Raw genomic sequence first — 26,907 nt, forward strand, 5'->3', positions numbered from 1 at the left:
GGGATGACTCTACCAGTGATGCTCCCCATCGTCACCAGGGGTGGATCCTTGTAGAGTTTTGACAGACTGATGTCACTGCCCTCAGGGCTGTGAGATCTTTAGCCCAGCAAACCTTGACTCATGCCTGCATGTAAAGCACCTGGCTGCCTAAACATAACGTGTGGTTGTAAAGCCACGTTTACCTGTAGGAATCTTGGTTCTGAAGAACAGATGTTTATTGCTGCCTATGACATGATGACTGTCAGGCTAATGTTTGCTTGGCCTGATAGAAACTCATTAGGCTTTGCAAAATGGGGGAGGGGGGGGAGAAGAGGTGGGCGTGTTGGAGCCTTGGCTTCATAAGGAGGAGTGGCATACGGACATACTGGAAGATAAATGCACTTTGTCTTGATTGGTTCCCCCCGAACGTGTAAATGTATTTGGAAAGTTGAATCTGAGCCAACTGCCCTGATAGTAAATATTAGCTGGTCTCTGCAGCATATGTATTGTTATTCATGGAACTCTTCAAGCCAATATAGAGAAAAGCAAGCGCAGGGGACAGGATACTTGGCTCGGTCCCTCTGAGGGTAAGAACTATTCCCCAAGCTGCTGCTGCTGATGGAGACACAGAGGTAGATTGCCCTGCGAGAAATGAGCCCTCTTCAGTCTACAACCCACGTTCAGTGTTCAGAACTTTGAACTGAGGAGGTTGCCTACCCGATTCTGCCAAAACTGGTCGCTTTAAACAGTTACATGGCCTGATCTGCTACCTAACTTATGAGTTAAGTCAATAAACCCTGATATCATGCTAGACCCATATGACTGCACGCTGCACTGACAAGCATCTTTCTTAAAGTGTCACACCTGCCCTTCTGAGGCACATATACCTGCACCCTGCTTCATGACCCACTTGTTGTCAAGTGTTGCATGAGATTAGGGCTGTGTGCCTGTGGCAAGCAACTGTTCTTCAAGCAACGCTGATGCAAGTTTGGAGGCAAGAGTGGTACACCAACATTAGCCACTGCAGTTACCAATTCACAGCTTCTCTGTAGCTGTGTAAGAGAATCTACGAGTACCACACTGGGTATCGAACTGTGCCAACAAGAACATTAAAATCAGACACTGAGCTTAGCTATATGGTTGGGTTGAGCCAATTTACTGTATCCTAGCATGTGTCTGTAAGCATTGGGATAAGACACAAAAAAGTTATAGACACCCTCTGAGAATTGTTAATTCCATTAAACATCCTAAAGTTACTGTGCATATTATCTGTATGATTATAAAAGTCTTCTATAAAAATAAAAATAAACACTAAGTGAACATTATATTTTATCACAATTGATGCATGTGTTATGTTAACTATATAGTACCCTTCAGGGCAGTAAGTCTTAGCTGCCCCCTAAAAGTCAAAGCCTAAAGAACAGGTACTTTGCAACTTTGGCAGCTCACCCTAGTTCCTGTGTTTCCAAGGAATACCGCAATGCTTGTCTCAAGAATTGCCTAACACCTCTTGAGTCAGACAGACCCCAGAGATATGACCTGACAAACGATGTCCTAGTCACATATTTTTGCCTGAACCACAGAGGACCGCGATTGCAAAGACAATCATGGCTTCTAAATCAGAAAATTGCAGTTCCACTTAGCCAGGTGCAATAAAAAACAGCTGTAAAATGTAAGAGTCCAAAACTCAGCAGTGGGAAGTTAATAAGGCTCCAGTGGTTAGCAGCACAGACAGGAGTACATTCCAATTCCTTAACACGGTGACTGACGTGGGTCTGTGTATAACAGAGCCGCCTTCTACTTTGATCACAAACTAAAAGGATACACTGATAAAAGCTGGCGGACAGATAATAAATTACTCATGGCCTTGCTGGTGGGTGATCCTTTGTGTTTTTGGCAACATAATTTTTCAATTCACTTACAATCCCCATACTATAAAATGAGTTCACTTCTAGCATATATGAAAAAAATTACTACAACTTTTAACCTCATCCTCTCCAGAATGAGTTAAGTTCGGATGTTCCGCAGAGGTTAATCAACACTTTGTAAATCTAATTGATAAAAATCATTTCAACTTAAGTGCGCAATAAAGCTGAGAACGTGGATAATTCGTGTTTCTTTTTTTTCATACACTTATTATACAAAGACTTTTTTCACCCCGTTAAGGTTTTATTTTTTAAACTGACATGTACTTGCCATGAAGGCATTTGAAATTCTTTCAAATATATTGAAGTTTTTCGGCCCAACTCTATCAGAGTACTACTGTTTCATCCTAATTTCACTCATTCCCACCATGCCATTAGCATGCGAACAAAGATACATTCTGCTAGATTCATCAAAGACCCGTTTTGCGAGTCTTTAATAGCGATCCATAAGGAATCGGAATCGCTATTAAGGACTTGCAAAACGGGATTCATGTAGGAATTGCAATAAATATTGCGATTCCTACATCTTCCTTATTTGCGATTAGCAATTTGCTAATCGCAAATAAGGATGTGATTTCAAGGGTGCCAGGGGTGTCCAAAGGACACCCTGTAGCACCCCTGAAATGCAACATTACACAAGTGTTGCGCACACACATGTCCAAAGGACATGTGTGTGTGTAACATGCAACAAGAATAATGCACTAAAGTGCTTTTTTCTAATTTTTTCGCTATTTACCACGAAGTCTGACTTCGTGGTAAATAGAGGCCAAATATTGCGAATTCGCAATTTAAAATTGGTTAATGAATAGCATTTAAGGAATCTCAAATAGAGATTCCTTAAATGCAATTCCTCGCTAAAATGCAAATTCTGTAATAGCGAATTTTGCATTTGGGATGATGAATCCCAAATGCAAAAATTGCGCTCGCAAAGGGCCAGATTCTGAGAATCTGGCCCTTTGCGAGCCGATTTTCGTTTCATGAATCTGGCCGATTGTCTATTACCACATTGCTTCATCAATTTATAAAACTGTTTATCCCCAACAAATAACATTTCTGGTCTGAGTGTTATGTGTATTTTCTAAATCAATTATATTTTGGCAAATAGGAACAGAACTAACACAAATGAGCAATAACGCACTTGTACAGGTCTGTATATAATGATTAAATAATGTGCACAGTGACATACTTTTTTCCAATCATACTTATCAATAGTACAATTTAACTGTGTATGCTATGGTCTCGAAACGTGCCACTGCATTCCTTGAAAACTCTCTAATCATACCATACATCCTTGCAACAAAGAATGGGTGGTGAGGGAGGCTGCGCGTGCGCATTGGGCACCCATCATCTTGTTGACCAACACCATATCTACGGCCCCATTAAACAGTTTTCTGAAATATTTTTAAGAGGATGGTGAAAAGGAACACTTCATGCACAGAGGTGATCATACCACTTGCTCATATTATTGACCTAAGTTTAATATGCAAATTCTGCCAATTTCCCCTTCCTAACAACATTTTCAAGTTGAATAGTTTGGAAACATATGTTTTTTTCCAAAATAAAGGCAGCTCTGGTTTTCTTCTTCCAGTTCCTACCATATAAAATCTATTATGGTTCATATAGAAGTGTATCTAGGTATTTAAGCTTAACTTATTCAGCGTCCATTTCCATGGCATTTGGCTTACAGTTTTTGTTAAGTCATGTAACTGCCACCTGCCCCTTCAACAATTCTCAAAGCACACCTGCCTCCAGCGATGTCATCTGCGTGTGGCTTTTCCAATATCTTTAACTTGACACTGTGGTTGTGGTACCTTTTCACAACCACAATATCCACTTTACCCTCTGCCTCAAGAAAACTCTGGAACATTCTGGGAGCTGCCAGAGTCTGTGATGGTTAAAGTGACATGGAAGCTGCAATCTTACCAATTCCTGCTGCTGCAGTCATAGGCTGCCTTGTTTTGTATGCGAGCATTTGCGGCCTCACGGCAACAGGGCCGGATTCCAACTCCAGTCCTAGAAGAGGTGGAGAAAATATAACTTTCCCCACAAACGTCCACGAGACTTATTTCCTGTACCAACTCCAGCTGCGGAATTTTTAGGGGAAAGTTAAAAAGTCTCAAAATATTGTAAGGCATGGATGAAACGCTGTAATGCAGCCGCTCAGAGGCTGCTACCAAGAGGCATTGCCAGCTAAAAGCAAAAAAAGTGAGAACATATTGTTGGGAGACAAAAGGTACCGATACACCTGAGATCTTTATATACTAAAAGGCTATGGCGCAGAGTAAGAAATTGTTCCAAAAACACAATTCAGAGCAAAATATCCCTCTGCCTACTCGTTAAAGACTTAAATTAAAGTCCAGACTTCCATCCCCATGCACTGAAACAAATTATACAGGGTGCATTAGAACGTTAAGGGAATATATCATATATACACACAACAATGTGGTTTCAGCGGGATTTGTGGATCTGTATTTTGAAAATTGGTCTTCGATCTAATGCACAAGGTGTGATTATTCAATCTACAGTGTGAGCTGCAATTAAGTGAAATACCCAGGTGCCAAGCTGCCCCATGTTGTGAGACACCTTGAGACACTACTGACGTTTTCACAAATAACCTGCTGCACTCTGGGGCTTGTAGTTTTGCTGGCAACACTGATGGTTTGGGCCGAAAAATCACAAATTCCTATATCCTGGTCCTTAATTAATCGGGACTAGTTGAGGGTTAGATAGAACATTAAATGGAGCCTTGAACTATAAGACTCCAGTCCCTGCTTAAAGTACGGTCCAGTTATCGTCTCAGCCTAACCAGGCCCCTTTTATCCAAAAGGCAGACATTTTGCCCCCAGTGATGGCTCAAAAACCTAAGGTCTACCCCGCTTCTCTTTCACACTGAGGGCACTTTCAGAAATCACTGCGCGCTGGCGTCAGACACACAGCTGATCGGAATTTGCATTTATTTTACATTAGACGCAGATGCTTATTTCACAGCTGGCTGGATTTAAGAGCATTAACCGCTGCATGAGTCGAGCGGGCCACCGTATTTCAAAGCGGTGACGTCTGATTGGAAGGCTGGGTCCCAATCCAAATGGCAGCTCGTGAGAAATAAAGTCCTGCGCCATTCCACTCGGGGGACCCGTGAGCACCGACTTAAGGGTAATAGAGCGTGAAACAGATGGTTTTATCTAACATGCTGCCTTGCGTGCTGCAGGTTTTTCCCTCTATAGTAGTACTGTTTATGCTTAACGGCATATGGTGACCATTCAAGGGCCTCGTACAGCAGACGGTCGGGTTAAAAAGCGGCCAGGCAATTCTGACCAAAATAAAAGGAGTCGAAAACAGAGTTTTGAAAGACATAGACGCTACTGTTCCCAAAAGACTTAAACGCCGAGCCCTCGTCATAAGACTAACACCTCTCATTAACATTAATCCTATAAAAATGGCAAAAAACAAACGTATACAAACTGAAGTTCACAAACGAGCTATGATACCATTCACGTAGTTGGGTCTTTTGTAGCTATCTTATAGTAACAATTACATAAATATTTGAATTATTTAAAAAAATGTATTGGGTCGGCGCAGATACCAGTACAGAAATGCACATGTGGTACGAGATGTATTACTTAGTACCGCGCTGTGGAATGCAGGATAATCTCCACACTGCAAATTTACTAAAAGTTTAGACCGCTAAAACACGTATGTGACATAATTGTAAATGTGTGCCCGTTATGAATGCCATCATAACCTTAGAATTTAGAATAAATACAACTAGATAATCACTATAAAATATGTGCTTTAAGTTTTGGAAATGTGAAATATTTAAATTGAACTTATTGACTCCATGTTTAAAATGGATTTGGTTGATGAAATGTGACCTAAGACCCGGTGATGTGATCCAAGTTGTGTTTCCTTATGATCGGGCTCCTTTAGGGGAAAAAGTCAGGGATTAGCCAGGTAAGGTAATGACATCATCCAGGTGAGGCAGGATAAGAGTCCGAGTAACGGCTTGAAACCATGGGAGACAATGTTTTAGCTTGTAGAGTAATGAATCATGGAACCAAGCTGCCTGTGCAGTCTCCACAATGTCTCATGAGGAAGTGTGACTGTTGATGTAGAAAGAGGTCAAGAGATCAGTAGTGAGCAGATGCCTGGGACACCTTACAAGACCTGTTTAAACCCCAGGCTCCATAAGAAGATACATTCATTTTGTTAATACCAGAAATTTCAGGGGTTTGGAACCATCCGTTCCACATAAAATACATTCCACAAAACTGATATTAAAATATGTATAAAATACGTAGTGTTAAATGATCTTACGGACATTCCTCATGCCTTACTCCAACCTGAACAACACTAAAGTCATGAACTAACCTACTCACTGTGCCACAAACCGAGGCTACTCAGCCAATAATCTCCAGCATCAGCCTCCAATCCAAGCTACTAAACACTCCACTCAACTCAGATCAACTCCAAGAACCCTGAAAACTAACATCCCTTCACTTTCACATTCTCGAACAGGTGAACAGTTCTAAGAATTGTACTCAAACAATAGGATTCAGAGCGAGACTCACTACCTGATGTACAATTAGAAGTTCAGATAGGGTGTAAGGCTATCTTTTTGAGTATATCCTGTCTTCTGATGGGGGATAAGGGCACGTGACAGACAGGCCCTAGATCACTGTTATCGGATAGGCTGCTCTGCCCTAAGCTATTGCAGCATGTCGGATATGTATTGCGCCTGTGTTAGGATGCACTGTAACAGCCCCCGCCTGACACATGCGCAATACAGCTGGTGGAGCCCGATTCTGCAGGCAAAATATTACAGCTATTACATGCAAACAAACGGTTGGCGTGATAGCTTGTTTTCATGTAAAAGCTGCAATATGAAACCAATGAGATGCATAGTGAGCAGTAGCGGTCAGCAGTAGGTGTTTCTGTAGGGCGGTGACGTGGGCAGGGGGAGGGGCAGGGTGATGGGTAGTAATGTATGGATTACGGAGTTTTACAGGTAAGTAAACATTTAAATGAATAAAACGAATTTCGTTGCGCGCACTGCATCACATTTGGTGATGCACATTTGGTGATGCAGTGCGTGCAACGAAATTCGTTTTATTTATTTAAATGTTTACTTACCTGTAAAACTCCGCAATCCATACATTACTACCCTCCACCCTGCCCCTCCCCACGTCACCCCCCTACAGAAACACCTACTGCCGACCGCTGCTGAGAGTGAGGCATGATGGCTTAGTGGATCGCCGCCCTTGCACCCCTTATGAGGAGCCGCCTCAGCTCCCTGAGTAGGTTTGCGGACCCCCATGCGTCCGTGAACCACGCATTAAGAAGTACAGCTTTAGGGAGTAGAGAGTCTTGAAATCTGGCAAACAAGATATGGGAAATATCAACGGAAGGTGAAATGCAGTATTGAACTGGTCATTTTTGACTTCTAGAACAAGTGAGTACCCAATTTTCTGTAAATACATTTGACACATGTTCATACAGACTCTCAGGTAAACAATACTTATCAATTGCCTGTTATGGTTTAAATCTTTTTATTATTATTAGATTGAGAAGGTCAAGCAATACAGTAGCCACCACCTACAGCCATCGGCCAGTGGGGATCGTTTATTTTAACTGAAGATAAGAGTATAGAAAGAAGAAAGTGGGAAAGAAGGGGAGGGGTACTAAGGCCTATTCCCTGTATGCGTGTGAGGCGGGCCAGACGTGCGTCCTGCATGTAAACTGGTCGGGGGGTTCGGGTGATGTGTTATTTTTGTGGATGAGGGGAACTAGTGAGGCGGAGAACTCTGAGATACTTTGGGTAGGTGAGTTCCTTGAATTCGTTTGACAAAAATTCTATGGTGGACCCCCAGGTGTTGTCAAACTTAGGGAGGGGGTGTGTAAGGCCTGCTGTAATCTTTTCCATACCAAGTGGTTCCCATAGCTTATAGAGCCAGTCCAAGTGGGATGGTATGTCCATGCTCCAGCGAGACAGTTAGACCTGTTTGGCCGCAGCTAGCCCTAGAGCTATCGCTTTGCCTCGCCCAGATTTGAGGGGATACATCAAGGCATTAGGAAACCCTAGAAGTGTAAATGTGGGGAGTTTTGGTAAATCTGTGTGATAAATTGTGTCTATGTCTCAGAGGATTACCTCCCCAAATTCCTATATTTTCCGACATGACCAAAAAATATGGGTGAGCGTGCCCAGCTGACTACAATTACGCCAACATTGTCCCGGTTTCCATTTGAGTAGCCGGGCCGGCGTATAGTACCAATAATGTGCAATCTTTAAAACATATCTTTACCGGTTGTACTGCATGCAGATGCTCTGGCCCTGTGTACAATATCACTCCATTCCTTGGGTGAGAACTCATATTCCAATTCAGATTCCCTTCAACGCTCCTTGGGGGATTTACCGAGCTATCTGGGAGTGTTTAAAAAGGTGTAAATGTCCGACAGTAGCCATTTGTCTGTCGTTCTAGTGATGTACCATTTCTCAAATTTTGTTAATGTGCGGCTAGCTTGCAGGCACACCTGTGGCTGGGTAACTCAATGACGAAGAGCCAGATACTGCCAGTATTCCTTTCGAGGGACCCAGTATCCTTCAGTGAGGCTAGCAAATTCCATAAACCCATGCTCATCAAACAAATTCCCAATGCGTTTACAGTTGCCCTCTTGCCAATAGAGAAAGCCATTTCCCTTGTGAGCCGGCAGGAAGTCAGGATTGCCTAAATGGGGTCAGGGGAAACACCGGAGTCGATAAGCTGTATACCTGCACTCTGTCCTACACTGCCATGGTAGCCCAGAGTACCGGCGACACATGTACTCCGCAGGGACGCTGCTTTCGGGGGAGCCACGGGACCTACCAGATGTGCGTGCCTGCTATCGAGCTGTCTATGAAACACCAATGCTTCTCTGATTCCAGTTTATACCATTCGAGCATGTATCTGAGTTGTGCCGCCTGGAAGTACAGTTCTAAACATGGGACCCCCAACCCCCCCATCTCCTGTTGTCAATTGCCTGTTATCACATATATTTTATCAGATGAAATGGAAATTGTTGATCATGTAACTGGTTTGAAGTAGTGTAACATTTATACAATTTTTTTAAAAATGTCCAATTCCACTCTCAAATTCTGGGATGGAGGTTATTTAATGCACCCACATATGCATTTCAATTGTAAATGGAATACAAATTATATTTTCAGATAATGTGACTTCTGGTTAGGTAGTAGATTCCGTAGGTTTCCAGTTGTGAATCCAACTACAAGATGTGAGGTAAGCAAAATACTTCTTAATTCTTGGGTGCAATAGAAGAAGAAATAAAACTTCTGTGAATGATGGAAACAACTCCTAGAAACCGGAGAATCCTTACTACTTAGCTATGTATCCATACATCTGAGATGGAGAGAGAAAGACTAGAAAATGAAGCAGTTTCTATAGAAATGTGTCATAAATATAGGTCGCACAAAGCTCACTTCCTGACCTCACTAATTTCATGGCTTAGGCAACACAAACTAGGGTGATATTGCTTATACCAAAAGTAGTGTCGAAGACAACAATTATATATTATTTTTAGAACTTGATTCCCATATGGTTTCAGGAGTAATTGACAAATATTTTGTTCTATTTTTCTAAAATGTTATTTAGAATCCCAGGGCTTTATGGAAATTCCTTTTTCGTCACAGAGGAAAATATTGTTTCTCATCTATTAACCTAATCTTGTTCACGTTTCCAAAATGCGTTGCTTTGTTCAGTATTACAATGCTACTAACTTCCCAAACTACATAAAGGTACAGTTGGCAGTGAAAACCAAATCTGAAGCTTGGCCTGACACAGGCTCTGGGAACTACTACAGTCGCAAACCATATAATAAAAAAGATTTACAACATTCGGAAGAATAAGGGTCAAAGTAAGCAGTTTGTGAGTAGAGAAACTAGTAGAGTTAATGTGGGATATGAAAGTGAGTGTAGATTGTGAGGATGTGGCATGTGAAAATGAGCTAGGAGAGGAGATGGGGCGAGAGTTGACACTGGGTAACTATTGGGAAAGGGATGAGTTTGCAGACGAGGCGTGTAGTGGATGAAATGGTCAGAATGAGTGCATTTGAGGCTAGAGTGTGTGGGGCTGAGGAAACAAAAATGTGGATGTGGGGTGAGAAAACATGTGACAAGAGAACAGTTACAGAGGACTTATAACCAGCAGCAAGATGTGTGAGAGAACGTGCTAAGAGCAAGAAGTGATCTTGTCAGCAAGTTGGATTCTTCAATATTTAATTGTGTAGATTCCAAATGAATCCAACAGTTTAGCAGGGATCTTGATAATTTCTTGATACAGAATTAAAGCGAAGTTGGCGAGATTACGTCATTAGGCTACATTGTGTAAATGTGGGGAGCAATTTTAAAGGGAGATGTACTGTTTGCTTAATTGTTAAAGTTAGCGGTCAAGACACATTTCAGGCAGACTTTTAACCATTAGGACCATTTGCTAATTTTTGAGTGCAAAACAAAAAATCCAAATATGAGCAGCAGGGGTTTGAAAAAAATCAAAATAACATTTTCAAGTGAAATTTTTACCCGAACGGACCATTCAGGATTTTTTTAGGTTTCGGCTACCGTCCCACTGCGTAAGCAGTGGGTGGGCGGAGCCGAAATCTTTTGTTAGTAGTAGGGGGCCTGAACACGCCCCTCTTCTCCATTGGCTGGCCTCGTAAATGCTGGCCAGCCATTGGAGGAGAGGAGCGTCACTGAGTTCAGGGCCCGCCTTGACGCGATTCGGGGGCGTTTCCGTGTCTTTTTTAAGTCACGCCCTCTCCTCTACCCATTGGCTGGAATTTTACCTTCCAGCCAATGGGAAGGGGAGAGCACGCCCCCGAATCCCTACAGGACGCTGTGCTTTCCGAGCAGCGTCTGCCGGAGCCTCTGCCCCCCTGTTTCTTGTTTACCATTGAAAGCACTGCAGGGAACCTATCCTTCGTGTGTATAGTCTTTTAACTACTCACTGATGTTACCACGTTAGTCTCTTCTTCCTCATATCTAACATTTCTTACATGAAGTGCTATAACGCCTTAAGGCAATGTTCGCACTAAGTGGAGTAAAGTCTCCCGCCTACGTCCGGGACGGTAGCATGCCTATCCCAGTGGTGTGGTTTGGTCATCTGCAACCTGCAAATATAACAGTGTGACACTCGACCATATATGCCAACACCATGGAACAAGAAAGTGAGTCATTTCGGTGATAAAAACGGTGAGATGTGTTTTACCCGTTAATTTCTATTGAAGCAGAGGCAGTTTTACGAGAAATGGGAATTTCTCGCCTGAATCTGGTCTGTTGACAAGTACACTTAACTGAACCAAGGCCTCGCAGTCTCCGGCACTTTGGGCAGTGACTGACCAGGATTGGCGGTGATTGTACCGTGAAGGCAGGTCACTGGGTGTGGGGTCGAAGAAGGGGCTCTGCGTCATGGTCTACGTAGCCATTACGTGCTCCCCGTTTACGCTATGTTGCGCAGCTCTGATGCGCAAGCGTGGGAAGCGATGTACTGCGCATGTCTGCCTGTACGAGGGTGAAGGATTGCGCGTGCGCAGCTTGTTTAATTCTTGCCTTCCCGCCCCCCCCTCCCGCTGTCCGTGTGTCCGTTCCGCCCCCCTCCCCGTGGTGTATGAATGTTACTTATGTTTTCATTTCATTTTTTGTTGAAGGCAGAAACAATTCATGTGATTATTTGCATGAATGTCTTACATTTTTTTTCCGAAGCGCTCTCTTGCTGCCAAAATAGGCAAGAATGCATTTTGCTCTAAAAAAAAGTAAATTACAATGCCACACTGGTATTTTGCATAATGTGCATTTGCCCACGTAACTTCGTGTTTCTTCACTGGGAAAATGTTTATCCCGTTAAGAACATTCTTTTACACTCTCTCTGGAATTCCGGGGGAGGGAGGGGGCGTTGTTCTGTCTCTGCCCCGGCCCTACAGCTCCTTTCGCTCTTTCCTTGGATGTGTGCTTGCGGGGTTGCAACCCACCTTTAAAACGTTTGTGATACGATATCCCCTTTTTACACAGAACACTGCACGTTTTGGGTGTTTACTGCATCTCGCAGAGCATCTTTCTGTAATACGTAGCTCCCCTTTTATTCACCCCTAACCCTTGAAAATATGGCGGTGCGAGTCCCACCCCTCCTGCAGACGTCTCGTCTCGCTGTTAAGTCTTCACTAATCCTGATTTAGGTGACATTTCGAAAGGCAAATGGCTTTTGTTTCTGAACGTTTGTTTGGGGTTTACCCACTGCCCAGCATAGGCGCCAGAGCGCTGTAGAGAGCATAGTGCGTGTAATAGAGCGAAGGCAAAAATCATAACTAGACAAAACAAAAAGGGTCTGGTGGCCTAACGGCTAGAGCGGCTGGTCTTGAAGCTGGATAACCAGCTCAAGCATCCTTTGATCACTCGTGCCTAAAAAACAGACTTGTTTGTTTGTAATGCAACCGGTGCGCTCCGGTTCCTTCGGGTTGAGTTCGTGATATATAAAACTGCACACAAAGAAAATGATTTACAATAGTTTAGGACGTGATGGGAAGTGCCCAGGTGGGCAGAAAGTCTTCTTAAACAGGTATTTGTAAATGTGTAAATGTAAATGTAGGTGTACTTATATAGCGCAAACCTGTCACCCAAAGGGCACCCTGGCGCTTGCTTAGGGAACCCGTCCTGGTATTCCCCTGTGAGAAACCCCGGCAGGGTGTCCACAAGGTGAAAGCCAGGCATCCCGCCGCGAGGGGCCGTAGTGGAGATTAAGCAAGCTATTGCCCAGAGTTGCAGAGTGTGACCCCGTGATTCGAGTAGGCACCGGAGCGAGAATTGTCGAGTCCGTGGAATTTTTGAGCCCGAGACCCGCCGAGGCGGGGAATCGAACCCTGGTCCACGGTCGATCTCAGCTTCCGGGTCTGCCGCCTCTAACCACTGAGCCACGCTTCTCCACTGTGTGTATGTACTGCACTCTCTTTTAAAACGAACTGCTGTCCAGGGCGTTAGTGGCGTTCACCTACAGGGAAGAAGACTACAACTCCCACAAAGCAATTGTTTTGACTGAATTGTATGCCTTACTGACAATCAGTCCCATGTGTGCGTGATGTCTTGTGCAGAACCTTTGGACCACTTTCAGCAAGTGCTAGCTTTAAGGTAATAGAGCTTGCATCTTCACTTTGTTTCTCCATCATTTAAAGTGGACCACAAATGTGTTCGTACCTTTGCGGCTTGCTTTAAATCACGACTAACGTACAATGTTTGGCCAACTTAACTGATAGCTGTGCGTGTGAGAGTCCTGTGCAGTTTTAGAGAGTTGGGGAGGGTGTATGTATGGGGGCATCACAGAAGGTGATGAGTTTGCAACACAAACGTGGATATTTTAATTTTCCGATTAGAGTTCCAATGAGGTGAGTTATCAAACAAAGGGGAAAAGTTGCCAAAATATCAACCGGGGATCGGCAGTTAATACGAAATCTCCAACCACACATCACTTTTCCTGGACGCTTCTGTCCCCAGCACGGCTCCAATCTTCACACGCTTTCTTCTGTTTTCACTCTGAGTCATTGTGCTCGAGCCGAGGGGAGGGGGAAGCCCTGTTTACGGAGGGGTCTGCGCGAGGCTCTCGGAAGGGGGGGGAGGGCATCCTTTAATAAGTAATCTACCGACAGGAATTCTCTGTGCACTTGGCATGCCTTCTTTTCGAGCAGGTAAGCTGAAGAGTTAGGAGGAAGAAAAAAACACTCAGGGAATGAAATGCATCCTTTAAATTTATTTAACACGAAGTAACTTTTAAGATAACATTAAAATAAAAAAGCCAGTTTGGCCTCAAAAAACCTTATAGTCTCCTGCCGTGATTTGGTGAGTTGGTAACTCAGCCAGTGGCGTGCGCCCGCGGCGCTGCTCTTGAGCATGCCTGCAGATAAGACCCCTCCGTGCCCTGGGCGTGACGCGGCCGGCAGCCCAGGCAAGTCTTCAAGGGTAGCCCGACTACTGACGTAATCGATCACAGCACCGCTGACCTGCAACTCAAGGGGGTTGCGCAACTTCCGTTCCCCAGCCTGGGCCCCTCCCTTCACCAACCTGGGTGCCTCGGTTCAACAGCCGGAGCGCTCAGCTGGGCCCCTCTGGACACCAGTCCGAGCCCCTCGTCTTCAGCCTGGCACAGGGTGCCAACACTCCCGGCTCCAAGGAGGGTATGCCCTGATGCAGGTTGGGAGGGCCCCCTGCGCTCCGTCCATCAGCGGAAAAGACCACGCGCAGGGGGAGTTGAAAAACCGCAAACTGTGCGGCATACCGGCAGCATCCCTTGACAGGTAAAACCTTTTCTTCTTTTTTGTCATTGCATTCATAAAACTGATAGCGTGTAAAATATTACAAAAGGAAAAAAAAACGATGCATTTTGTTGAAAGTTTGTTAAGAAATGTATGCGGTACTTTAAGAAAGTCAGCATTAGGCGACGTAATGAAAGACCTTTTGTGACAATCTTACTTTATTCCTTTGTCCGGTTTTCTCATGGTAACACTGCCTGGGAAAAGATTTCACCTCATTAGTACCAATGTAAGAGCCATATGTAGCAATAGCACGTGAAAGGTGGCCAGACAACTTTTGCGAAGGACCTTCCACTGCGTGGGAACATGTCTTGACGTTTCTAGTAACTTTTGATATTTTTTAAAATTAAAATCGGAAGACTATGCAGCAGTTGATGAGTTATGTGGCAAATTCAACATATTCATTATTATATGGAAAACGCTGTACACTCATTATCTTGAAATTTCAGTGGCACTGTATGTACAATTTGTTTACACCGTTGTGTAAAGGCAGCCAAATTTCGGGGGCGGGGGGGATGTTAATTCTTCTAACCACAAAGTGGCTGTAAGAATGGGTGAACACACAACAAAAGCCTCATTTACAATTAATGGTCTTTTTAAGACCTGTTAAGTACTCTGGTGCGGCTGCAATTAAGATGGGGCTGAAGCCCCATGAGCCCAATGGGTGTTGCCCGCATGTGTAAAGAACACTATTCGGTTTTGTTTGGTTGCATTTCTAAAACCAAGTCGGCTTTGGAAAAACAACAGGATACATTTCACTGGGTTGAAGCACAGAGTTCACAACTTCCCCTAGGTCACGTTGAACACCTCCAACCATTCATAGCTTTTAGCCAACAGGAGCGCTTTTCATGCTGAGATTTGTGGCTTATGAAAAGCTAAACGACACCTCCCAGAATGTAACCTAATGATTCATTGAGAACCAAGACCAGATTAAAGCCCCACAGATGACGCATTGCTTGGGAACCTTCCTGTAATGAGAAGTGTGATACTGCTTGGGCTGAGAGCACAGGCATGGCACTGCTGTGAGAGATCTTGCTTTTGCTTGTAGTGCTGGTGGACTGAGTCTAGCCGCTAAGGTCCAGGACAGCTTTGAAGATGACGGCTCCATGCACAAGTGTTTCATCCAATCCTGCTTTGCCTTTGCATTCTCTGGTTAAAAGTTGCGTTACTCTCATTAAAGGAACTAAGGGGCATATGTACAAGCCCGTATCGCAACTACGTCGTCACTTTTACAGACGTCGTGGTGCCGATAGAGGCTGCACCTGATGTATGTATTTATTTATTTATTCATGCGATTTTATATAGCGCAAACTTTACCCGAAGGTGTCAGAGCGCTTTACATAAGAACCAGTTGAAAAACATAAGGACTTAGGATTACATGCGTTACGAAAGGATACAAACAGAAAAAAATTGCAAATGTACAAGATGTAAAGTCACACAAGGAGGAGATAAAAATACAATGACAGTGATGCTATCCTCCAAATGACACAGGAAAAGCGAGATCTAAACTATGATGGTCACTACATTTCCATTTTCCCAGATTTTACGCAAGACATTCGTAACCTGTAAAACGAAAGTTGCAGCAGACCAGTATTCCTTTAGTTTTGCTATATCCGGCCAATCTGCGGGTCACACACCGGGAAAACATTATGTCTTTACCACTCCTCAGCAGGCCCAGGATTTTCATAAGAAGGCACTCACTTGTTGCCCCGGATCGTAAGGGGGAGCAGATCCAGATCAGCTTCCCTTTTCTCAGACAATGATTAATCTCTTGTGGCGCCGGTCGTGGTCGGTCTGGCTTGCTTCACTGTATTCGAAGGATGGCCTCGCCTGATCTCACTTGTTGGTCGCATTCCTCAACCAGGAAGGGTGAAGTGCAGAGCAGTTGAAACATTAACTCTGTGTGTGTGTCTGTGTATGTGGCTCTGTGTATGTGTGTGTGTGGCTGTGTATGTGTGTGTGTGGCTCTGTAGGTATGTATGCGTGTGGGACTCTGTGTGGGTCTGTGTGTTTGTGTGTGGCATTTGCGAGAGATTAAGCTATTGGAATTGTAAATGACAGTGCCATTTATTTATCTGTTTTCAAAACCAACACAGACATAAAAATGTTGTCATTTACAATGCCAATAGCTCTAACTTTTTCAAAGGCGAAACCGTTGAAATTGTAAATGCTTGTTTTGTGTGTGAGATGCAATTTACATAATTAGTCGTAATTTTGTTGTAATGTTGCGCATTACACCAGCAAATTACACGAGGTTCGCACACACCTACTTAGGACAACTTGTCCTTGAACCTCTTTCCATGCTCTCGGAAGTTCCAGAAGTTAATTTCAGATGCAAGTCCAGTTGATTTTTCAAATCCAGGAAACCTTTTACGGATCCTGTAGTGTAAAAGAATTTGTCTGCTGGGGCTCTAATATTACCAGCACCGAAGTAGATGTTTCCTAAAATCATAATTCAACATAAACACCTCCACTGAAATCAAGTGTTTTACCCACGAGACACAGGTTTATACATCCAGAGGCTGTCCATAGAAGCATTGTAAAATGTGAGGCAGGTGGTGGGACTATCAACAGGGCCTGGACTGTGTGTAAAGATTTATATCTGATCCCAGTGAAGTTTAAGATCTCGAAATACTATGAGTCTGTCGAGGTTTTCACTGTAAACTTAATTAAAAAAGTGCTTTTTCAGGAAAGGTCTGTCCCCCACAACCAACACAAACTTGAACTCTCTGCATTAGTACCAACATGGACTTCTGACAGTTTAATCCGACTTTCTCCAGTGCTTAATTTGTGCTGGTGCTTTCCGGCGCTCAGCACCAGCACTTAATCATCAACAAAAGCTATAGTGGTTTCACACTATTTTTGGTAGGCACAGAGATAAAGTGATTTGCCCTGAATCCCAGGATGTTGAGCGGATTCCGAGACTTGAACCTGGTTCTCCAGTTCCAAAGCCAGCCACTCTGTCCATTAGGCCAAATCCTCTCCTCAGTTCCTGGTTAGTGGTTGGCTCGGTTTTAGGCAGCGTTACAGGAGTAATGTGGGGGAAGCTGCCTCCTGACGACAGCCCTGGCACTTATTTATTTTAGAGAGAAAAATAGAGAGGTACCCCTTAACGAAGATCAAGGGAAGTAGGGTTAACCAACCGTTGAGAAAAGCAAAGGTTCCCTTGAACAGAGTTGAGTTTATAAAACACAATAAATGTAAGGACGAAAGCAATTACAAAATATGTATACATAAAAAGAACACAGTTTATTGATTACACAATAGTTAAAAAAGTGGACACTTTGAGAACCACTTAACATGGATTTAAAAAAAAAAAGGGTAATGACAATAAAAATACCTGACATTCAATATTGACCAGCAAAATTGATACATAGAGACAGAAAACAGTAAGACATTGAACTTGTACAATACTAAATGTATATTCAAACTCAATTTATGACACCAATGTCATGCACACTACAATACAGTGTATCAACAAGGATATCCGAGTCATGAATTATACTGAAGAGTGCGTCGACGCGTTTCGGTGGTTTCCCAAATTTCTATCCACCTTTATCAAGACTACAATTTATTTTATTTTTATTTATTTTTATTTTGAAAGTTTTATATAGCGCGGACAAGATCTTTGCAGATATCAGAGCGCTTTACACATCAGGAGTGCATGAGGGAGCAGTACATAGTCAAGCAGTTAAATCAGGAACATATAAATCAATAATACAGGTAATGCAAATAAACAACTGGGTTAAACAGATAGTACAGATCGGTGCAGAGTCTTTAAAGGAGTGCGAGGTAATAGTTCAGGTGTATTTTGCCATGAGGATAGCTTTTACTTCCTTCTTAAAGAGTGTAGTGGAAGAGATGAGCCTAGTTTCGGGGGGGGGGTGAGTTCCTGATCCTGGGTGCCATTCCTGAGAAGGAGCGTTTATAGGTTTTTTCCTTCCGGAATCTACGAGGTTTCAGCAAAAGATTGTTTGAGCCTCTAGTGTTTCTGGCGCCGCCAGAGATTGTCAGCTTCTGTGTGAGGTATCCGGGAGAGTTCAGGTGTACCGCCTTGTGTGTCATGCAGGCGATTTTCAGATGTATTCTGGCTTCAAAAGGCAGCCAGTTCAGGGATTTCAAGTCAGGAGAGATACGAGAGTGCTTTTTTGACCCAGTGATGAGTCTCGCTGCAGCGTTTAGAGAAGCTCTTAGGGGTGCAGTAGTAGTTAGGGGGAGTCCGCAGAGGGCGACGCTGCCATATTCAATTCGAGGGATGACTAGTGCTTGTACTGCGGTTTGTAAGTCTTTGGCTGGGAGGAAAGGTTTAAGTTTCCTCAGGGTATTGATTTGGAAGTTCGCTCCCTTAGTTGCCTTGCTGATATGTTGCTGCATGTTGAGATTGGTATCGAGGGTTATGCCTAACAATTTTGCTGAGTCCACGATGGTGGGTTGGACATTGAGTGCTGTTAGGTGTTTAAGCCAAATTTGAGTGGTGGAGATCTTCGCTGGAGGTGAGATCAGAAGGAACTCTGTTTTCAGAGCGTTGAGTTTGAGATGGTTATCGGCCAACCAGGATTGGGTGCTTCTGATCGTTGAGTTCAGGAGCAAAATGTCTTTGGGGGATTGTAGTTTGAGATAAAGTTGGGTGTCATCGGCGTACATGTGAAAGTGTACATTGGATGCCTGTAGCAAGGTGGTGAGAGGTTCCATGACTAGGTTGAACAGAGTTGGGGATAGGGAGGATCCTTGGGGGACGCCCAGCGTTACAGGTATTGGCGAGGACCATAGGTTGTTGCTCTTGAATTTCTGCGACCTGTTGTGTAGAAAGGAAGTGAACCACTTGAGAACAGTTCCAGATAAGCCCATTCTTGTGTTTAGTAGTTCGAGTAAATTCTCATGTTTAACGGTGTCAAATGCTGAAGAGAGATCAAGAAGGATGAGGAGGCAGGTGTCGTTTTGGTCTAGCATTTGAAGTGCGCCGTCAATTATGTGAGTGATAGCAGTTTCTGTACTGTGTCCTGCTCGGAAGCCTGGTTGATGAGGGTTGAGGAGATCAAACTGTTCAATGTATTTAGTCAATTGTAATTGTGCGCATTTTTCCAGTAGTTTGGCGAGAGTGGGGATATTAGTAACGGGACGGTAATTGTTCAGATCAGAGGGGTCGGCTGTAGGTTTCTTTAGTACAGGTGTGACTTGTCCAACTTTGAGGGAGTCAGGTATGGTTCCTTGTTGAAGTGAGCTGTTGATAATTTCAGTCCAGAGTGGGAGAAGCAAAGGGGTAAAGTCTTTTACTGCGTTAGCAGGAAGGGGGTCTGTGAGGTGATTGGATGGTTTCAAGGTGCTGAGCAGTTTGCCTATTTCTTCTTCAGAGTAGGTGCCGAAGGTTGACCATGTAGCATTGTTTTTTGGTTCAGTGGGTGCTATGCAGTGGGGTTTGGGATAGAGGATTGCGTCAATGAGGAGGTCGCTCTTTATGTTGTCAGTTTTTTGGATAAAGAAAGCGGAGAAGTCTTCCCAGGAGGGAGCTTCGCGCACTGTGCTGAGTGGTTGGGGTTGTTCCTTGGATTGTGCTCTGATTAGTTCAAACAATTTTCTCGGGCGGTTTTTTGCTTGGTCGAGCTGGAGGCTGAAGAAGTCTAGTTTTGAGCGTTTTATTTTCCTGAAATAGGCGTTTCTCTTTTTCTTCAGCGTTTTTAGGTGCATTGCAGAGGGAGCTGATCTCCAGGTGCGTTCTGCCCTGCGCATGTCTCGTCTATCCTCATTGAGACTTTCGTCGTACCATGGATTGGAGATTTTAGTAGAGACTCTTTTTAGCTGCATAGGTGCAGCCTCATTAATTATTGAGGTCATAACGTTGAGGTAGTGGTCAGTCAGGGATTGAACGTCCTTGGCGCCTGTCGGTGGGAGTAGGAGATTGCAGCTGTTAGGAGGCAGAGAGCTTGGGTTGAGTTTTTTTCAGGTCTCTTTTCCAGACTTTGGGCTTGGTAGATTGAATCGGCGTAGATTTAATTTTTTCATTGATGAAGAATGTGACAATATGGTGATCTGACCAGTCACAGGGTTGGATGGACTCGAGTTGGATGGAGTCCTCTTTGGAGATGATAAGGTCGAGGATAGAGCCTTTCTCGTGGGTTGGGCTGTTGCATATTTGGGTGAGGTCAAGGGCATTGAGGAAACTTTTAAGACTATTTACCACTGCGTCATTGCGATCGTTCCAGTGGAGGTTGAAGTCGTCAAGGTATATTTGGGTGATCTGCCGTCCAGAATTGGTGGAGATCATATCCATGATTTGTTGGGAAAAGGTGAGGTTGTCTCTGGGTGGGTGGTAAATGTTATGTAGAGAGCATATCGGTTTGCCCTCATTAATAATGTTGAGGCAGATGTATTCACAGGATGATAGGGAGGTGGCCTTGCCTTTCATAACGGAGAGGTTGTTCCTGTAGATGGAAGGGGTGTGGCGCCGCGGCCAGGGCGACTGACTCCGGAATCTGGGGATCACGGTTCGATCCCCGGCACCGGCGGCAGATTAGCCCAGCACCATGTGACTCTGGGCAATAGCTTGCTTAATCTTCCCGACGGCCCCCAGCGCCTAGAAACCCTAACGGGTGATTGTGCGCTTTACAAATGTGGATATTATTATTATTATTATTATTATTATAGATGCATGCGATTCCGCCACCTATTTTGCCTGACCTGTCATGTCTAATGATGTGGTAGTTGGGTGGACCCAGAATGTCCATTATAGGTGACGAGGATTCAGTTATCCAGGTTTCAGTCAGAATGATTAGGTCAAGGTCCCGCGTTAAGAGGAGATCAGCGATGGCGGCGGAGTGTTTCGAGGCCGATCTGCAGTTGAGGAGAGTGCATTTGAGACGGGGTGTGTTGAGGGTGATAGAAGGTTCTAGAGAGAGAGGAACTTTTCTAAGGTTATTGGGGATGGAGGTTCTGCTGTTTAGTGTGGGGGGTCTGAGGGGATTTGGGTGTATCGTGGGAATGTTGAGGTGTGTGGTGGATGTGAGTTTTTGGGCGGCTAGGTCGTATGAACGGAGGAGAGTGAGTGTGTCGAGGTCCGAGAGAGGGTTGCAGGGACGACGAGGGCGGTTATTGCGATTGCTAACGGGGATTGAAGTCCAGTGTGGGGAGTGTTGGGTGAGCGAGTCAACCGACAGGGTGGGGGACATGTTGGTAGAGGAGGTGGAGGTGGGTGTGGGGTTGCAAGGGCGACGAGTGCGGTTGTTGCGATTACGAGCAGGGATTGACGTCCGGTGTGGGGAATGTTGAGTGAGAGAGTCAACCGGAAGGGTATAGGGGACACGTTGGGAGGGGTGATGGAGGTGGGTGAGGGGTGTATGGTGTGTGTGGAGAGTAGTTCTTTGAGTATGTGTATGTCTCCTTTGATCTGGATGAGGGTGGCCATAATCATGTCCAACGTGGGGTAGGTGTTGAGGGTGGGGGTGGAAGTTAAAGGTGAATGACTGACCAGGGAATTGGCGTGCATGTGGGGGAGTGGGCTGGTGTTGGTGCAGGGGTCCGTTGTGCTAGTGTGCGAGATGGTGTTAGGGAGTAGAGATGGTTTGGGCGGGAGGGGTGTGGATGAGGTAGGGAGGAGGTTGGTGGGATGAGTGAGAGCAGTGGTGGTAAGCGGAGAGATCAAGGTGGAGGGTGGGTGTAGGTTAGTGGAGATGAGGGTGCAGGAAGGGTAATGGGGGCTGAGAGTGGGTGGGGAAATGGGACTGGAGATGGTCCTGTTGTGGGGAGGGGGGAGTTAAATTAAGAGGGGAGGTGTGTTCTGCGTAGTTTGTTAGAGGGAAGTGGGGACTGAGAATGGGGGGGGGATAAAGGGTGGGATTTGTCGTTGTGCGTGTCGTCCTGGTGCAGGACTGGGTTAGATGTGTTGTCGGTGAGAGTTGTGATGTCAGGGGTGAGCGGAGTGTTAATGTCGGCTGTGATGTTATGGGAGAGAGGAATGTTAATGGTATGCGTGGAGGTCCGAGGGCCAGTAGGGGGGGTGGGGGTGCGAGTGGTGTATGAGGAGTAAAGATCTGTGTCTGTGTTTGAAGCATGAGTGGTCCCTACCTGGTGCTGAACTGGGATAGAAGGGTTGTGGGTGGGAGCTGAGAAGTCAGGGGTGGTAGATGTGTCTCTGAATGATGAGTGTATAGTAACTACCTGGTGCTGAGCTAGGTTGTGTGTGGTTGGAGCTGTGAAGTCAGGGGTGGTAGGACTGGGGGAAATATGAGTGTCGGTCCGTGGATTGGAGAGGTGCTCTATGAAAGTGGGGAACAGGTTGTCTAGTAGTTCCAGGTTCCTGTCTGTGGATTGAGATAGGACCATTCCATTATTGTAAATAGTGATGGTGGCTCTACCTGGGAAGAGTTGGGATGGTGTGATGGAGAGAGTTAGGCCATGAGCGGATTTCCTGGGGGTGGAGACGGTGAGTAAGGTGAGGAACGCTTTTCTCCATTGAGCTCTGCGTGTGGTGTGGAAGATGATATTGGTGTTCATGGTTCCATTGAACGGTGAGAAGTAGGTGTCGGCAAAGGGGTTTTCAAGTTGTGTTTAAAGCGTTTAGCGGCTTTTTTGGCGAGTGTGGCTGGGTAGTTTATTTTATATGTGTGCTTGCCGATGGGATCCATGTTGGGGTGGCGTTTTAGGTGGGTATGGGAGGATGAGTTAAGGTGGTACACGTGTGCAAAAAACAGATGCAAACAGTAAATTACATGGAATTACATGGAAACAAAAGTGACACTAGTGAGCAGCCAACATAATCAAAAATATAGGAGGTAGCAATTGGTGCAGTCCAGGAATAAAAGTGAAATGGGTGCAGCTTACAAAAAGAAAAGAAAATATCCAAAAATATCCAAAAATATGAGGTAGCAATCAGTGCGATACATAAATAGAGAGTGAAAAGAGTGCAGCTTATAAAAATGTACAGTATACAAGTAGGAGTATATTACTAATGATATACTGGAACACAATACAGGTGCAAATACAGAGCTAAATGATTCTAAAATGAGATTAAAGAGCAGCCAGAAATATATAAGGTAACGATCGATACATTGAATACAAGTAGAAGTGTAATACTGCAATAAAAGGCAGACATTCGCTAATTGAGAATAGACTCAAGACTAAAGACTAAAGACTAAAGAGGCCAGTTCTTAGGGTGTGATCATATAATTAAAAAGACTAGTCCATGATGGCATCCAAAGAGAGAGAGAGACCAGTCTAAAATGGCCACCAAATTTTAGTGAATTACAGAGTTTAGTTTCCCTTTCTACTTTGGGTAGGTCGTAGTTAGTCCATCTTCCATGTTACTTGAAGGGGAGGAGAGAGTTCAGCTTCTATGCTGCTCGATGGTGAGGAGAGAGGCTTATCTCTGTTTTGCTGATCCCTGACCTCGTTGGTATGTAGCCTCATGGTCATCTGGTAGGCGGGGGGAAAGGGGGGGGGATTTATGGCTCCAGATTATGGCCCCAGCCATATTGGCCAATGGAGAGTGAAACAACCACAAAGCCCGCGAAAATACACAGCATACAATTACCAGTTCAAAATTCCGGGCATAAGGTGAAAAAACGGTTTTTAAGTGTATAAAGTGATGGTTTTGCGTGCAAAATTCTGGGCAGAGAGTGAGAAACCGGCAAGAGTATTTAAAATGAAAGATTTGCGTGCTGTTACCTTCCGGGCCGCCACTGACGCTGCTCAGATAGTTTTGCGTGCAGAATTCCGGCCAGAGTGTGAAACACCGGCATGAGTATTTGACATCATATGTTTGCGTGCAGTTTACCTTCCGAGTCACCAATGACGCTGTTCAAATCAGGCACCTCCAAAGCTGCGCCGTGACTGCCCACAACCCACAAACAGGGCACACCGGAGCCGCTCTAGATGCCAACTACTCCGTTCTCGATGATCCACTGGGAGGGGGGATGGGGGTAAGCCTCCAACCGGAAAGCCCACTATCTCCCGCGCCGGATCGTTCCGCACCAATTCACGTCCGGTTGTCTCCCGCCCCGTTGGCTTCAATGACACTGATTGGGGTGGGGGGGGGGCAGGGCGGCGAGCCCTCCGTGGTGGCAGGGCGCCGTCCTCTCCGGGCGCCACCGGGGCGCGAGGGATCCAGCCCCCGGTCCGAGAAGACAGGCACGCAGATCGCCGGGACAAGCAGCGCAGGCAGGTAAACAGGCCGCCGAGACAGCCACACCGACCTCCTGGAGTAGAGACGACAGGTCCTCCCGCCGCGGTCCGGTCCAGGGTCTCCGGGCAGTGCAGGCGTTCAGATGCAGGCGGTGGTCGGTCCAGTCCGAGGTCTCCGGGCAATGCAGGGGTTCAGCTGCAGGCGGTGGCGCGGGAAGGCAGGGCACCTCCGCACTCATGAGGGCAATGAGATCCAGTCGTCCGCCATAGACGAAGGCATTGGGACTCAAGTCGTCCGTCAGGAGCCACCCAGGAGTCCTCAGCATGGCTTCGGGCTCAGGTCCATATTCACCAAGTCCGGTGCAAACGAAGATGCTCTCAGGCGGGTCGGACACCTCCGACGGCACGTCACAGCCCAGCCTCAGCCGTCCCAGGCTGCGCCGATGCTCCGCCTAAGGCTGCAGGGGTCCCAGCCGTCAATGCTGCAGGTACGTGTTTCATATCGAGATTCCAGTTACTTTTAAATCCTGTTACTTATTTTTAATCCAGTTACTTGTTACGATCCAGTTACTTGTTTTCATCGCCGAAGGTGATGCGTGCTAACAGGCATAATTCCATGAAGGGATCCCCAGCACTAGGAGCTCCGGGCTAGAGCTCCTACCAGGCGGCCATCTTCCTTTGCTCCTTCCTCTGATGTCCTTCCAATTGATATCTGTCGTGGTACAGGGGTCAATATAATCACCCTCTAGAGAAAAGGGAGCTGTTACGTTTCACTCCTATTCCCGCTTCATCTTTTAGTTGTATTTTGACGTTGTTCTAGTTAGAATGTGAAGTTGCTATTCCTCTAAGTCCGCTTTTGAATGATGTCAGACTTCCATATTTTTCGGTGTCAATAAAGTAATACTGGCTTCATATATCCATTTAAAAATTTCGTGTCTCCAGCGAGTTGCAAGTAAAATATCCTGTTTCTGGGGCGCTTGAGCAATGGCTGCAGTCGCTCCGAGTGGTTACGCTTCGTGGTACACCTTCCTTTACTTTTAAAATAACCAGGGGCGCTTATGTCATGTCCTTGCGACGTGATGAATTGTCTCACTCTTAGATCGCGAAGGACTGCCTGCTTCTCTGGTTGCGTAGAATCTTCGCGAAACAGGATATTTTACTTGCAACTCGCTGGAGACACGAAATTTTTAAATGGATATATGAAGCCAGTATTAGTTTATTGACACCGGAAAATATGGAAGTCTGACATCATTCAAAAGCGGACTTAGAGGAATAGCAACTTCACATGCTAACTAGAACAACGTCAAAATACAACTAAAAGATGAAGCGGGAATAGGAGTGAAACGTAACAGCTCCCTTTTCTCTAGAGGGAGATTATATTGACCCCTGTACCATGACAGATATCAATTGTAGTCTTGATAAAGGTGGATAGAAATTTGGGAAACCACTGAAACGCGTCAACGCACTCTTCAGTATAATTCATGACTCGGATATCCTTGTTGATACACTGTATTGTAGTGTGCATGACATTGGTGTCATAAATTGAGTTTGAATATACATTTAGTATTGTACAAGTTCAATGTCTTACTGTTTTCTGTCTCTATGTATTCATTTTGCTGGTCAATATTGAATGTCAGGTATTTTTATTGTCATTCCCCTTTTTTTAAAATCCATGTTAAGTGGTTCTCATAGTGTCCACTTTTTTAACTTATTTATTTTACAAATTAGCCACTGGTTCTGCCTGTTTGCTATTACTACTGCCCTTGCTGACCGCTAGCAAGAGAGAGTGTAGTGTGGGGATGTCTTTGGGAGGTTCACAAAGAGGGCTGGGTGCAGTTGCCTGATGGATTGAACATTGTATTTTACACCAAGGCACTTGCATAATTCACAACATGCTGATGCACAGCGTACTACACAGACAGTTGTATTTTGTCATCGGGTCGTTTGCAGAGATGCACTTAATACTGTCATCACTGTGCCCTGCTTAGATTGCGGTCTACAATATTAGGCTTCAAGGCCACTGCATCCTTTGGCAACCCATTAGTCTGAGGCCTTGTACTAAGGTCAGGCAGGCATGTGCAATCAAAAAACAAAACATGATTATTATATCAGAGAGGATCGAGAGGCAGATTTTTTTAAATTCAAAAGCACCTATTAATTAAGGTGAAACGGATTCAGATTTTAGGAATCTAAATTACTGTTTCCAGAATTGTAAACCAACACATAACTTGTATTATCTTGCAAAACAAATGTTCAGTTTATGTGCATCAAATGAAAAGCAAACTTGCAAATACAGTGTATCATTATGATTACCTTTATAGGACAGAAAAACAATTTTTTGATTATCTTTCACACATGAAAGGACTGAATCTGAACATAGCTCAGGATTCAAAGGAGAACCCCAGAGCAGACAAGGAGATGCATAACTGCACCTGAAACTGTCAGACTCACCTCAAAGTTAGTCACAGCCAGCTGAGACAATCCATCCACATATGGTCCCAATACTTTGTGCTCTCGAACCTTGAGGGGCTGGCGGTTCCTGTGGCAGGAA

General features: G+C 44.9%; 1 protein-coding gene across 4 annotated transcripts in view; it reads right to left on the reverse strand.

Moving 5' to 3' along the window:
- Positions 1 to 26,907, reverse strand: part of KIF13A (kinesin family member 13A) — an 836,323-nt gene that overhangs the window by 448,977 nt on the left and 360,439 nt on the right. For all 4 annotated transcript variants that reach the window (XM_078687977.1, XM_078687975.1, XM_078687976.1 and 1 more), the window contains one exon: positions 26,808 to 26,895. In XM_078687977.1, coding sequence (XP_078544103.1) covers positions 26,808 to 26,895 — 88 coding nt within the window. The remainder of the gene's footprint in view (positions 1 to 26,807; positions 26,896 to 26,907) is intronic.

This window comes from Lissotriton helveticus, chromosome 4_1, assembly GCF_964261635.1.
Source record: "Lissotriton helveticus chromosome 4_1, aLisHel1.1, whole genome shotgun sequence".
NCBI lineage: Eukaryota > Metazoa > Chordata > Amphibia > Caudata > Salamandridae > Lissotriton > Lissotriton helveticus.